The 12,217-nt window shown below is 51.1% G+C and overlaps 5 protein-coding genes across 5 annotated transcripts; 2 read left to right on the forward strand and 3 right to left on the reverse strand.

Moving 5' to 3' along the window:
- Nucleotides 1-382: 382 nt before the first annotated feature.
- APUU_70734S (intradiol ring-cleavage dioxygenase) lies at nucleotides 383-1,392 on the forward strand (the record flags this gene model as incomplete). The annotated part of the gene is made up of 3 exons (XM_041695639.1): nucleotides 383-630; nucleotides 692-1,130; nucleotides 1,192-1,392. 3 exons carry the CDS (start codon nucleotides 383-385, stop codon nucleotides 1,390-1,392), a joined length of 888 nt encoding a protein of 295 aa, XP_041561350.1.
- A 104-nt stretch (nucleotides 1,393-1,496) lies between these two features.
- Nucleotides 1,497-2,581, reverse strand: APUU_70735A (tRNA 2'-phosphotransferase; the record flags this gene model as incomplete). The annotated part of the gene is made up of 2 exons (XM_041695640.1): nucleotides 1,497-2,339; nucleotides 2,426-2,581. 2 exons carry the CDS (start codon nucleotides 2,579-2,581, stop codon nucleotides 1,497-1,499), a joined length of 999 nt encoding a protein of 332 aa, XP_041561351.1.
- Nucleotides 2,582-2,999: 418 nt separating this feature from the next.
- APUU_70736A (uncharacterized protein) lies at nucleotides 3,000-6,085 on the reverse strand (the record flags this gene model as incomplete). Its single annotated transcript, XM_041695641.1, has 4 exons — nucleotides 3,000-4,276; nucleotides 4,346-4,438; nucleotides 4,483-5,463; nucleotides 5,527-6,085. The coding sequence occupies 4 exons, from the start codon at nucleotides 6,083-6,085 to the stop codon at nucleotides 3,000-3,002; spliced, it is 2,910 nt and encodes a 969-aa protein (XP_041561352.1).
- Nucleotides 6,086-6,608: 523 nt separating this feature from the next.
- On the forward strand, nucleotides 6,609-7,625 carry EFG1 (Efg1 domain-containing protein; the record flags this gene model as incomplete). Its single annotated transcript, XM_041695642.1, has 2 exons — nucleotides 6,609-6,900; nucleotides 7,021-7,625. The coding sequence occupies 2 exons, from the start codon at nucleotides 6,609-6,611 to the stop codon at nucleotides 7,623-7,625; spliced, it is 897 nt and encodes a 298-aa protein (XP_041561353.1).
- Nucleotides 7,626-8,260: 635 nt separating this feature from the next.
- APUU_70738A (F-box domain protein) lies at nucleotides 8,261-10,435 on the reverse strand (the record flags this gene model as incomplete). Its single annotated transcript, XM_041695643.1, has 1 exon — nucleotides 8,261-10,435. The coding sequence occupies one exon, from the start codon at nucleotides 10,433-10,435 to the stop codon at nucleotides 8,261-8,263; it is 2,175 nt and encodes a 724-aa protein (XP_041561354.1).
- Nucleotides 10,436-12,217: the final 1,782 nt, after the last annotated feature.

The following is a 12,217-nucleotide window of genomic DNA, read 5'->3' on the forward strand; positions in this document are numbered from 1 at the left end:
AGTGGCGGATCGTGACGGGCGCTGATTGGCCGAGAGTGCTCTTATCCGACATCCGAACCGTCGGATCGCGATCAAGAAACATCCACTCCATGTCGGAAGCAAAAGCCTCGCCCTACCAGTGATACGACCAGCAAGCTTCCGACTGAAGAACCGCAGGCAAGTGCGGGGTCTCTTTCCAGAATGAGGAGTCTGGGGTGTGTCTCGAATTCCACTCTTTCTCATTGGCAGATGCTCCTGCCGAAGACCAAGCTCCCTATATAAAAAGCACCCCGACGCTTCCAGCATGGAGTGGCCAGTCGTCTTTCTCATTCCTCCCCGCATTCCCTCCTATACTACACCATAAATATTCCTCTTTGAGATCTAGATAGGGACGTAAACAAAAATGGCCACCCACCGCTTTGACCCCAATTTCACCGACACTGTCGTCAGCGCGATGGGCGACAATGTCAACCCGCGGTTCCGACAGCTCATGTCATCGTTGATTCGACATGTACATGACTTTGCGCGCGAGAACGAACTCACTATTGACGAGTGGATGGCCGGTGTGCAGCTCTTGAATTGGGCGGGGCAGATGAGCGATGCGAAGCGCAATGAGGGGCAGTTGGTTTGCGACGTTATTGGTCTTGAGTCGTACGTTCCTCTCCAAAAACAGTTCCAGAGGGCCCGGACGATTGCTAATCATGGAATATAGACTCGTCGATGAAATCACATTCAAGCTCGCCGATGAAGCCACCGACGCTCCAACCGCAACCGCAATCCTGGGCCCCTTCTTCCGCGCCGACACACCTTTCCGCTCAAACGGGGAGAACATCGTTAAGACCGTCCCGAAAGACGGCAAGGGCGAGATCGCATTCATGAACGGGCGGGTTATGGACTTTGAGACGAAGAAGCCGCTTGTTGGCGCGGTGGTTGAGGTGTGGCAGGCGTCCACGAATGGGTTGTATGAGCAGCAGGATTCCGAGCAGGAGGAGTTCAATCTCCGCGGGAAGTTTAAGACGGACGAGAATGGGCTCTACTCGTTTTACTGTCTGCGGCCGACGCCATACCCTGTTCCTGATGATGGACCTGCGGGGAAGTTGTTGAAGCTCATGGATAGACATCCGTTCCGGCCGGCGCATATTCATATTATCGTATGTTTATCCCCTTCTCCACTCAAAAGTTTGATTGGGCATGGTGCTAATGCTGGTACAGGCAACATACGATGGCTACAGGCCGCTCACAACCCAGATCTTCGACCGCAAGGATCCGTACCTGACGAACGACTCGGTCTTCGCGGTGAAGGACTCGCTGATCGTTGATTTTGTTGAGCGCAAGGGCGACCCTCAAGCTGGCATTGAGCTGAACTACGATGTAAGATTGGTCGCGGATGAGTCGAAGACTAACGGCGCTTGATTTACTGGGAGGTTGGTTTCGTTGTATATAGTTTATGTTTGTGATACCTGGAAATTGATCCACTGTTGATGTGGTAACTAAAGTCGTCTTCCTAGTAACCCTAACTAACGAGCAAACTGATGCAATTTCGGATTCCCTTTCTTGGTCAAGTGCTCCGGTAAGGCATAAATCTCCTTTCCATCCTCCCAAATCTTCCCAAACCCTTTCCTCCGCTCAATAACAACATCGAAGAACTCCAACGGGATCACCTTCTCACCGTTTTTACCAGCCGATGATTTTGAATCCGCTTCCATCCCATCAGATAGAATAACCCCATTCTCACTCCTCCAGAACGGACACCCAGCCGCCAGTGCCTTCCGAATATCGATGTAAATCAAAACCTGCGCATCCCTGCGCATTCCGGATATGACTTGACCGTTGGAACCAGGGCCCGAACCTGCACCGCCTCCCTCGCCCCTTCTCGTGATATCGGCCAGCGCATCTGGTAGTGTGGGACCCGTCGCAAAATGTATATGGTTCCTCCCCATACATTTCAATCCGCCAGAGGCCAGGACTAGCGGCCACGTCGAATGAAACGTCCCATGTACGACGGTATCAGGTAATGTATCCAGCGCATCGAGTGTGAGTTTCTCAAGTAGTCCGGACTCGGCCTGGACCGATTTAATGCTGTGGCCTTGCGTTGCGCGGATGAGATAGTGTGATGGATCTAGGTCGGTTTTTGAGGCTGCAAGAGCTGTTGCGGTTGCGGTTTCGCCTTGGTTGGATTCGGACGCAGCTTCTTCTATTGCAGTTGAAGAGTCTTGGGTTGTTGTCGGAGGCTCATCTGTAGAGGAGGAAGACGCGGAGGGGAGGTAGAACAGCGCGAAGCGTTTTTTATCTGATGTCTCGACGGCGTTTAGGATTTCGCTGAGGGTAGCCTTTTGTGATTTGAGTCTCTGCCATGCGAGCTGTTTTGTTTTCGTAAATATCACCCATTAGCTTGATTATTCAATTTGCAGATATCTGGTAGCTTGGGAAGGAAGAGGGGGCATACAACGTCTGCGACATTCGCGTAGCCGTCGGAGTTGATCTTAAGTCCCTCGCGCTCTGCGGCATGCCGGAGTATTAGACTCAGTGCCTTTGAGATTGTAACTTCACGACTTGCGGGTTTCTTTTCGCGACCTCCGCCGCGATGGTTTGGTTTAGGCATTCTGCTATGGATGTGGTAGTGGTTCGAGGGGTTATGCGGGGGTCGACGGAGATTTTGTCGGGGACGGAAGGGGAGCTGATGCGATAAGCGCGCCGGGAGCGGCGGGGTTTTATAGTTGAGTCTGAGTAGGAAAGGAATTTTGAAGGATTGTGAATGTCAACGGGAGATTCAAAGGGATCGCGTGTGAAGCTGTGGTGAGTCAGTGATGGGTGAGTGTGTATTGTTGTCAGAGACACTCGAGTCATCGACAAAAATTCCATGACTCGATCTTCAGTCCGATCAGCGTCAATCGGCATTCCTCCTCAACGACTCGCTCTTTTGTCTTTACAGCCCTCGAGTATGTTTCTTATGCCAATTATTGGGAAAAGGAAATCATGAAATAATATCAATCAAGTATGTTAATGCAAATCTATGGGTATTATCGGTCACAAATACAACTACACTCCGCAACAGGACAGACCTTGTGTCTGCCAAACCATTCCCTCGCATGATGCGCATGGAAGCCGTGGTTACAATTAATACAGAAAACAATAAACCGTCGCATTATCTCTCCTTCGGAAAGCTTGCCGTGTTCTGTTCCTGTTTCTGCCGCCACGCACGCCTTGGACATTGGATCGGGGGATCCCAACCAGAGCGTGCAGACACCACATCGAGGCATATGTCGCCCGCAGCGTGGGCAGATAGTCCCGGACATGGCGGCTGTGCCTAGCGGGTTGCCTGGGGTGGGGTGGACGACTTCCCCACCGGCGGATGGGGATAGTTGGGAGGAGGCGTCGTGCTGCGTCAGTGGTCGTGTGCAGTAATTGCATGTTAAGCTGACTTGCTGGCGCGGGGGCTCGATGAGTCGGCGCCCGTCCCAGGTGGCCGCGAATTTGCGGGATCCGACGTCGAACCGGGCGCGTTCAATTTGTAGTTTCCACGAGTTGATTTGCCAGCGGTATGCTTCTCGCCAGGTCTCGAAGCGGTGTTTATTCGCGGCCGTGTTTACGAACCGCGGCACTGTATGGCTCATTGCGAGCACGGGGGTTTGGACATCGTTGAATTTGTTGATATAGGACTGGAAAAGATCCATCGCGGAGTGACCGAGCCCAGTGAGGACAATGCCCTCGATATTGCCTTGTTGGACAGCTCGCTTTGTAGCTTCGGTTAGGTATGTAGTGAGATCGTCGTCCGGAAGCCAGCGCAAAGCGACTTCGACGCGGTATTTCAGAGGAAGGGTAGATTCCTGGATAACAGAAAGCCAGTCACCTTTGCTGACAAGCGCAATTATTGCGCGTGCATAGGGGTCAGTAAGCTCCCTTGCAATCTCCGCACAGGTTTCTTCCCAGTCAGGGTCTGCCTTGCCTTTCGCGGCGCCGGCAATTGCCATTGCAAGGAGCTTATGCGCCTGTGTAGGCGTATGGCTCCGCAAGGCTAGATATGCCAACTTGGGCTCGTCTTGGAAGACCGCTAGAGCGGCTGCCTTTGTGTGCTGGCTCTCAGCAGACAAGGTCTTAACGAGCTCTTCGAGTTCACGATGCGACTGAGCGGCACCGCATATCCGTAACCCGAGGCGTCTTTGCTCTGAGTAACGTGTTGGTGGGTTTTCAACTGGGGGCAGACTAAGTTTTTCATGCACTAAATCTACGATGGTATCGTTGATATCTGGATAGTGCCCGGAGCTTGAACCCAGCCACCGTGCTTCAAAACTGGCTCCTATATATAACAGTCAGCCTACTCACAGAAATGCCCGTTCTGTGTTTCTAATAGAGATCGGAAACATACCTAAATCTCCTGTCCAGGCATCAAATACACCCAAATAATTCAAATCCAGGCTGTTCATCACCATTGAGTCATTCGAAGAATCAATACGAGCCCCTAATTAATTAGCATAGGACTTCACCTTGTTTGTAAGCACTTACGCTCGATCCAGTCCCAGAAGTCCTGCAGTGATGGGTCATCCGCAAGTAGTTGTTTATTCCGCGTTTCATTGAAAAGATATCCTTCTTTACATCGTAGCCTGTTCACTGTCAAGAGAGTCAATGCTTCTTCTGCGGTCAAAGGACTACCCAGAGTCCCGACGGACAGCAAGCGCTCTCGTTCCTCCCTGCTAGAAAGAGGTTGCTCAGGGTTATCTAGGATTGCACGACCTTGACCCGATGCATCCTGCGCATTTTGTCTTTTCAAAGCCCGGTCTCGTATGTCTTTCGCTACCTTCCCGATGTTGGAGTCTTCATTTCCAACGGGCCGAAGAGACTTGAAGTTGCAGTCCTCATGAGGTCCACCGCATACCAGCGTTCCGTGGGAAGATAGCCGTACCGGAGGCGGAGGAGGCTTGACGGTAACAATTTTAATTTTGTTGTCTGCAGATAGAGTCAGAGCACTCGACTCATTAGAGTTGCTCATGTTAAGGAAGTCGAACGACACCACTCGTTCGGACTCCTCATACCCACGCGAAGGGTGATCAAAAGGAGTAAATACATCGCGAACGGACTTGGTGTAGATTTGTTCCGGATAATTGCTGACAGAGTTCTGCCCGAGCGTTCGGTCGATCGGAGAGCGATATTCCTCAGCCACATATTCTTTGACAATGTTGTATGTTTTTAGATGGCCATTGCTTGAAAGTACTCCTAGGCAGCCCCGCTTCGTCCTTGAGAACCGGAGACTCCAGATCGCCGACTTAGGCGCAGTCACGTTCTTGAATTCAAGCGCTGGTTCCATCTGACCGTTTTCAAGAGGAGCCGCAGCGGCAGAAAGACGGGCACCAACCCGCCGATCCCAAATACAAATAGTAGAATCATTGGAAGTCAGCCCAGATGCAATATAGTTCTCATCAAGCCAATCAATAGCAAGGTTATGCACGCATCTCGTCGGAAACTGCAGGGACGGAAGTCCAGGTCCCTCTACACTGGTTAGCAAGCCAAGCTAGCACGGGTAATCCAGTTTCTCCAAGAGAAGAAGCATACCTCTCAAGTCATAGATCCTCACAAACTGCCCCTTAACCCCGGTGACCAATGTGTCGGGCTGGTCCCTAAAAAACTTCACACTGGTAATAGGTTCCGAGCTCGCCAATTTTCTCAACGGCTCAACATGTCCCTTCGTCGCCCTCATCGCCAACCGTTGATTAACATCCCAAACATTCAAACAAAAGTCATTCCGGACCCTATCCAGCCCCGCCGCTAACAGGCCATGAGTGCTAAATGAAACCGCATTGCAGTACCGCTGGTGTCTTACAGGAAACGAGAACGACTCCTGCGAGTCGTCGCCCTCGCGCATGCGCAGGATCGTTGCATCGCCGGACGACTGCCCTACCGCGACTAGAGACTCGTCGAAGGGCGACCAGTCGAAGGCCCGGAATACGGGGACCTTGGAGTGTGTTGAGAGGACTTCATGGTCTAGGATTTGGCTGGTCTTGTCGAAGGAGGTGACTTTGCACAAGCGGAATGCTTTGCCTGATACGTCGACGGACAGGAAGCGCTGCTCTGCTTTGGTGGAGGATGGGGACCAGCGGATGGCTCTGTCCATTTTTGCTCTTCGTTTCTTTCCAATGAGCTTAAATCTCGTCTAGTCGTGGTCCTTGGGAGAAGCACTCCGTATCAGACCCATTCGAATTGCTGGTATTGCCCGGGTTCTGGGCGCGGAATCAAGCAGTGACGCGCATGTTGCAATTGCGATCTATGCAAGGCACGGCAGAAGCACTACGAAGACTGGTACAATTGTGCACTGCTTACAGCAAGCTGACTGACAAGCGATATGTTGAACTCGAACGTGCAATTAGATATATGAAGCTCAGCCAACGTCGGGCTCCGAACGTGAGAGCGGGCGAGTGATCGTCGACCCAGTCAGTCCCCATTAATTCCAATCTCCGCTCCGCTCTCTCGGCCCGACTATGTTCCACGCTTTTTTTGTCGAGACCATTTTCTCATGCAGTCAAGCAAGCAATTCTTCTAGTTATACAATTCGAAAGATCCCAAAACTTTCTAGTGTTGAACCGATATTGCGCCAAATACCAACCCTCTTCCAAGAGCAAACACACCCACCAAGCAAAATGCCCAAAGACTTCGATCCCAAACACCCCAAGCGCAAAACGCCCTACTCAAAGCAAAAACCCAAAACCTCCCAATCCCAAGAGCGTGAAGAAAAACAATACCCCTCCGTGAACGACCTCAAACGCCGCATCCGCGATGTCAAGCGCCTTCTCGCAAAAACCGATCTCCCCGCCGATAAGCGCATCATCCAGGAACGTGCGCTATCCGGCTATGAGAAGGAATTGGCGGATGAGGAGAGAAGGCGCGAGCGGTCGAGGATGATTAAGAAATATCATTTTGTTCGGTTTTTGGGTAAGAAATTTCCCACAATCTCTCCCTCCCTCCCCTCTTTCTCTTTCTCTTTTTTTCTAAAAAAAAAACAAAAACAAAAATAACCATGTTATATGTGATGCTAATTTCCGTTCACTACAGACCGCAAAACAGCCACGAAGGAAGTCAACAAACTTACACGGAAACGCGATGAGCTAGCGAAACCCACAGATGAAAGTATCGACGAGGGAACGAGAAAGAAGAAGCTCGAGAAACTCGATGCGCGACTGCACATTGCTAGAGTGAACTTGAATTATACCATCTATTACCCGCTCACGGAGAAGTATATTTCGATTTACGCGGAGAAGAAGAAGAGTAAGGGGGAAAAGGGTGGGCAAGATGAGGACGGAGATCAGGATATGGAAGAAGAAGAAGAGCAAGAGAGACAGGGTGAGGATGGGTTGAGCGCTAGTGCTACGGCAGAGAAGCTCGCTATGTGGCGGACTGTTGAGAAGTGTATGGAGGGTGGGACTCTTGATCTTCTTCGGGAGGGACAGCTTGGGTTGAATGGCGAAAAGGAATCTGCAGAGAAGAACAAGGCGGAGAGTTCTAAGAAAAGTGCTGGTGAGAAGAAGGCTAATACTAAAGAGAAGGCGGATGTCAAGGCGAGCAAAACCAAAACCCGCCAAGGGAAAAGCACGAAACACAGTGGCCCGGCACCGGCTGATGAGGGTGATGAGAGCGATGGTGGTTTCTTCGAGATGTAGATTGGGCATATCCATTCTACATTCGCCGTGTGCATTGTTTATGTCTATGTACTCATGCATCTCAGGAGTCTTGTCTGTCTGTCGATATTTCAGCATTACACGCGCCATTTGGAGCTTGATATTTTATCGGATACCCAAATAGATACTGTTGCAATTCATTCTTCATCTAATATAGCTCGTTGCGCAGGAAACATAAATCCTACTAGTAAATATGTACCACGTATCAGACCAGGCCGTGCTGGAACTGACACGATGGTAGCAGAAACATGGCCAAATCAAAACTCCAACTTCTCCAGCCCCTTCTAAGGTAGACATGACGCAAGGAAATCGAAAAAATGAAAAAAAAAAAAAAAAAGGAGAGTCGTATCTTGCGAGTCATATCGTAATATCAGTCATATCAAAGGGGGGGGGGGATCCGTCGAATTCGAATCCCCGCGAACAGATCGGTATTCCTTTCCAGTATATCCATTGTTTGGTTTGAGCAAGAGTGATGATCTCAGCATGACCAGCATTCAGTGAGACAGCCCCTGCATCTTGCCAGGGTAGCAAGATGTGCATAGATAGAGCAAGTAAGGCCAGGTAAATCGACCCACAAAAGGTCATTGCCTTGTATCTTGTGCGCTGATGTAATTTGTTTACATCACGGTACAGCTTCCGCCACTCCGCGCTCGTCTTCTTCCAAACATGGATCCAAGACCATACGGTTCATACTCGTCATCTTCGTTGTAAATGCGTTCCGCTTCCGCTGCCCGACGACGTCGTCTTCTTGCACCCGCACCAGCAATACCCGCTTCTTCGTTAGCGACCATGTAGTCGAACCACTTCTTGTCGAGCCGGTTGGCGGCCCCGAGGTCACCGCGTAGGACACGCTTGGTGTGCTCCTCCACAGTCATCTGCCAGAGATAGAAGCACTTAAGCTGGATGATGTGGTTTGGGTAGATCGTGGGTGGTGGCGGGGGTGTGATTGAGGATGCTATTATGGGCGACGATGATCCGGATGCCGCGCTCGTGTTGTTTAGGGCCTGGGTGACGATGGAGACCGCATCGGGTACTTTGTACTGACGGGGCAGGTGGGCGTTGCTCGATAGGATATGTCGTACACCAACCCAGGTCACGTTCGGACAGTCGAAGATAACCAGGCGCAGGCCTACCTGAGGTAGGTTCTCACTGTACCCGCGCCTCCGGACCCGCAAGCTGGCTTCTAGCAAAGTCAAGTCTGAGATGCGGGTATTGTCCATCTCGACGAATTGGAGGGACGAGCAGTTCTTCATCACCTGCAGCATTCCTGGGTCACTCAGAGACTCGCAGTAACTGACGTTCAGGTGTTCAAGGAAAGGAGCACATGGGGAATTCGCAAGCTCGATAAGAGTCGTGTTGCTGAGACTCCCCAGTTCTTCTAGCTCAAGGTGGGTGAGATTTGGCACTGTCTGAACGATGGGAATAATGGAATCGTCGGTCAATTCCGGGCACCTTGAGAGATTGAGCCCTATTAGAGAAGGAACATTGTGCGCGAGTCTCCTCACTCCGTTATCAGTCAGGTTCGAGCATTGGTGAAGATCTAGGTGCTTGAGTTTCCGAGGCGGGACAATCGCTCGGCCTTCTAAAATGTCCATATCCGGGTTGACGCCGTGCACGAGGATTCCTAGGCTTTCGTCGGTGATATTTGTCCGGCTGATAACTAGGCGCTCTAAAGTATTCCGTTTGAACAACTCCAGGGAAAGCTCCTCGTCATCAAAACCATGGATTTCGCTGGCCAGAATATCCGTCAGTATCGGGCAAGCTTTGACAACCTTTTTCAAGCCATTGGTGTTCACATTTGCACACCAGGAGACATTCAAGGTACGAAGCTTTTGGCATGACTTTGCGATGATCTTCATTGCAGCGTTAGTCACACTTTCCAACCCCGACAAGTTGAGGTACTGCAGTCGTTGGTTTCGGAGAAGAAAACAATGGATCGCAGTCTTATCCATGCGACTTCCTTCGAGAGAAAAGTTCACGACATTCCGACACAAATCTGTGATTCTCTCACTTTCAGTCTGTAACTTGTGTGATAGCTGGACACATCCTCGGAGATTCAAGTCCTTTACAAATGGACCACCCGCAGTAAGTAGCTTCATGAGCGCATCAGGAGTAATTTGCTTATAGTACTCTGCAGTGTCGACGGTAGACCACAGCTGCCCGTCAAAGCACATTGTGTTCCACCATTTGCACACTCCGGAGCATCTGATGATCTCTTTCGGGGTGAGGTAGCTAAAGATGAGCATACCGAGCTCGATGGGCATCTTCCCCCAGAAATCGAACGTCTTCGGCTTCGCGACGGGGGTGGAATTTTCGAGCACACCAGATGCAAGTGGTGATCCTCTCGATCCTGGTCTCACTTCATTAGGTAGCGCAATTGTCTTTGATTGTGGACCATTTGCCGCATCTGAGACAAAACGGACCCGCGCATTTCCTTCGTGCTCATCTGCAATATAAGACCCCGGGGGAGCTGGAGTGGCAGGATGAACGTTCAACCCACCATACAGCTGCGACGAGCTCCCATTACTCGAACAGGGGGCATACGGTGACTGGGAGAGTGAGACACATGATAGAGAAGCACCAGGTCGGTGATAAGTGGTGGAGGCAGATCGAGAGCGGTGGCGCCGGGTTAATGACGGAGTGGAGGAAATTCGTTGGAGACTCTGCAGTAACTTGTGTCGTCCTTTCACCTTACGAGGCCGATCGAGCGGAATCTGGTCGGCTGACGAGCTAGGACTCGCTGAGGTTGGAGCCTCGGGGAATGGCACGATCTCTGGATCTACTGTCGCCATTGTTGGCAGGGGTGATGTTGTCTTTTCGGAGAGCGCGGGGAAAGAAAAGTTTCGGTGGATAATGGAATTATCACGCCTAGACCAAGGTGCAGACAAGAGAGTTTTCGAAAAATGCAGTCAGCGACGAGCGCGGAAACCCGCAAAGACGTAGGTCTCAGATGGTCATGTTCAAGGTCCGAATCAACGGGAGATAAAGGCGCCAAACTCCAGCTGCAAACACAGACAACAACAGAAGATATATAGAAGAATGAACGAACGAGCAGAAACAAAGAGGAGGGGAGCAAAAAGATAAAAGATGACGAAAGGTGAAAAGAAGGTGAAAAGAAGGTGTGCGATGCTGGGGGTCACCCGGAAGAAGGCGTCAAGCGACTACGACGGGACGGTTAACGGTTGGCGGTTGACAGTTTGGCAGAGGTGGTGTTCAGTGCTCGGCGAAAGGTTGTCACAATCGTACCATGGGACTCGTTCCGCGTAACATCCGACCAAGATGCGGAGGGCAGAACAAGCCAAGATGACGAATAACTAGATAACTAGATGGTCGGCATTCGAGAAACAGTAAAGCGAGGCCCAGGTGTCGGAGTGAGACGCGAAAAGGCGCAAAGGGATACCGAGAGACAGAACAGCCCGGCAAGGAGAAGAAAAGAAGACGGTTGGGGAACAAGCTGCAGGTGGGTTGGACTGTGAAGAAGGAAGTGGAGGAGGAGGTGTCTGAGTGGCCACCCGGCCAGACGACTGCGGAATGGAAATGGAGCTCAGATTCAAAGTCCAGAACCGGCGACCAGGCTGGAGTGGCTCTTAGTTGCGAGTCTCCCCTTTGTCAGAGTTCAATAATTCGGGTGAATTATTGGAATGCTGCACCGACAAAATGATCAATGAATGATGCATTGGAATTGGAACAATGGACACCCCACACCTTATCTTTGTTATCGATAGCCAGCGAGCCCCCACTCGCCTTCACTACCCTAGGGTGTACACTGAACTCTGAGTACAGCTTAGATCCTCCACCTACCACAAAAGAGCCCGAGAGTACGACCATTCATCATTGGAGTGCTCTATTCTCTGTTCAACTATGCCACGTTAACCATCGCTAAGCACAACCAGGATAACAGGCCCAGAAACCGCGCATCACGTGATGGCCCACGAATCGCTTATCAGCCCCCCCTTCGACGCCGAAAAAAACGTCTTCTTCCTCCGTTCCTGGGCTGCTGGACCAGTTAGACCGGTCAGACCGGTCAGACCATGGTACATCGGGCCGCCGAGGTCTTTGCCACCGCAGCGGCGCAGATGTCTCGATATATTGACGAGTCAGATCAAGGAGGAACTTGGCTCTCCAGGTCCCGAATGGCGATTGGAGAAGACCCGGTGGGTTCAGGCCTCAGAAATGTCGCAACGGGGCAACGGAGAAACAGCGGAGTTGGTCCGACCCCTTTGCCATCCAGGAGAAAAACGTGGATTCAAGAATGAGGGAAAAGCAATTAAATTGCCCAGCCTTTGGAGGCTTGTGGACCTGGCATTATGGCATTTCGTATCCCCCGCTTCACCCCGCACTTTGGGTGGGATTATGGCAGTGCCTTGACTGTACTACTACAGAGTACTAACTACTAGTAAGATAGTGTGCGGTCTAGACGTGTATCCATTATCCCGGCTAGTTCAACGGTTCCGCCCGAAAGTTCGCTGGCCTCGGGGCTCAGTTAGTCCTCACAGGCTGAGCAGTGAGGGATCTTCATTGCAGAATAATCCAATTCAGACAGTAGCCTCTGTAACCAAATATAATAGTTCGAG

This window comes from Aspergillus puulaauensis, chromosome 7 (assembly GCF_016861865.1).
Source record: "Aspergillus puulaauensis MK2 DNA, chromosome 7, nearly complete sequence".
In the NCBI taxonomy this organism is placed as follows: domain Eukaryota; kingdom Fungi; phylum Ascomycota; class Eurotiomycetes; order Eurotiales; family Aspergillaceae; genus Aspergillus; species Aspergillus puulaauensis.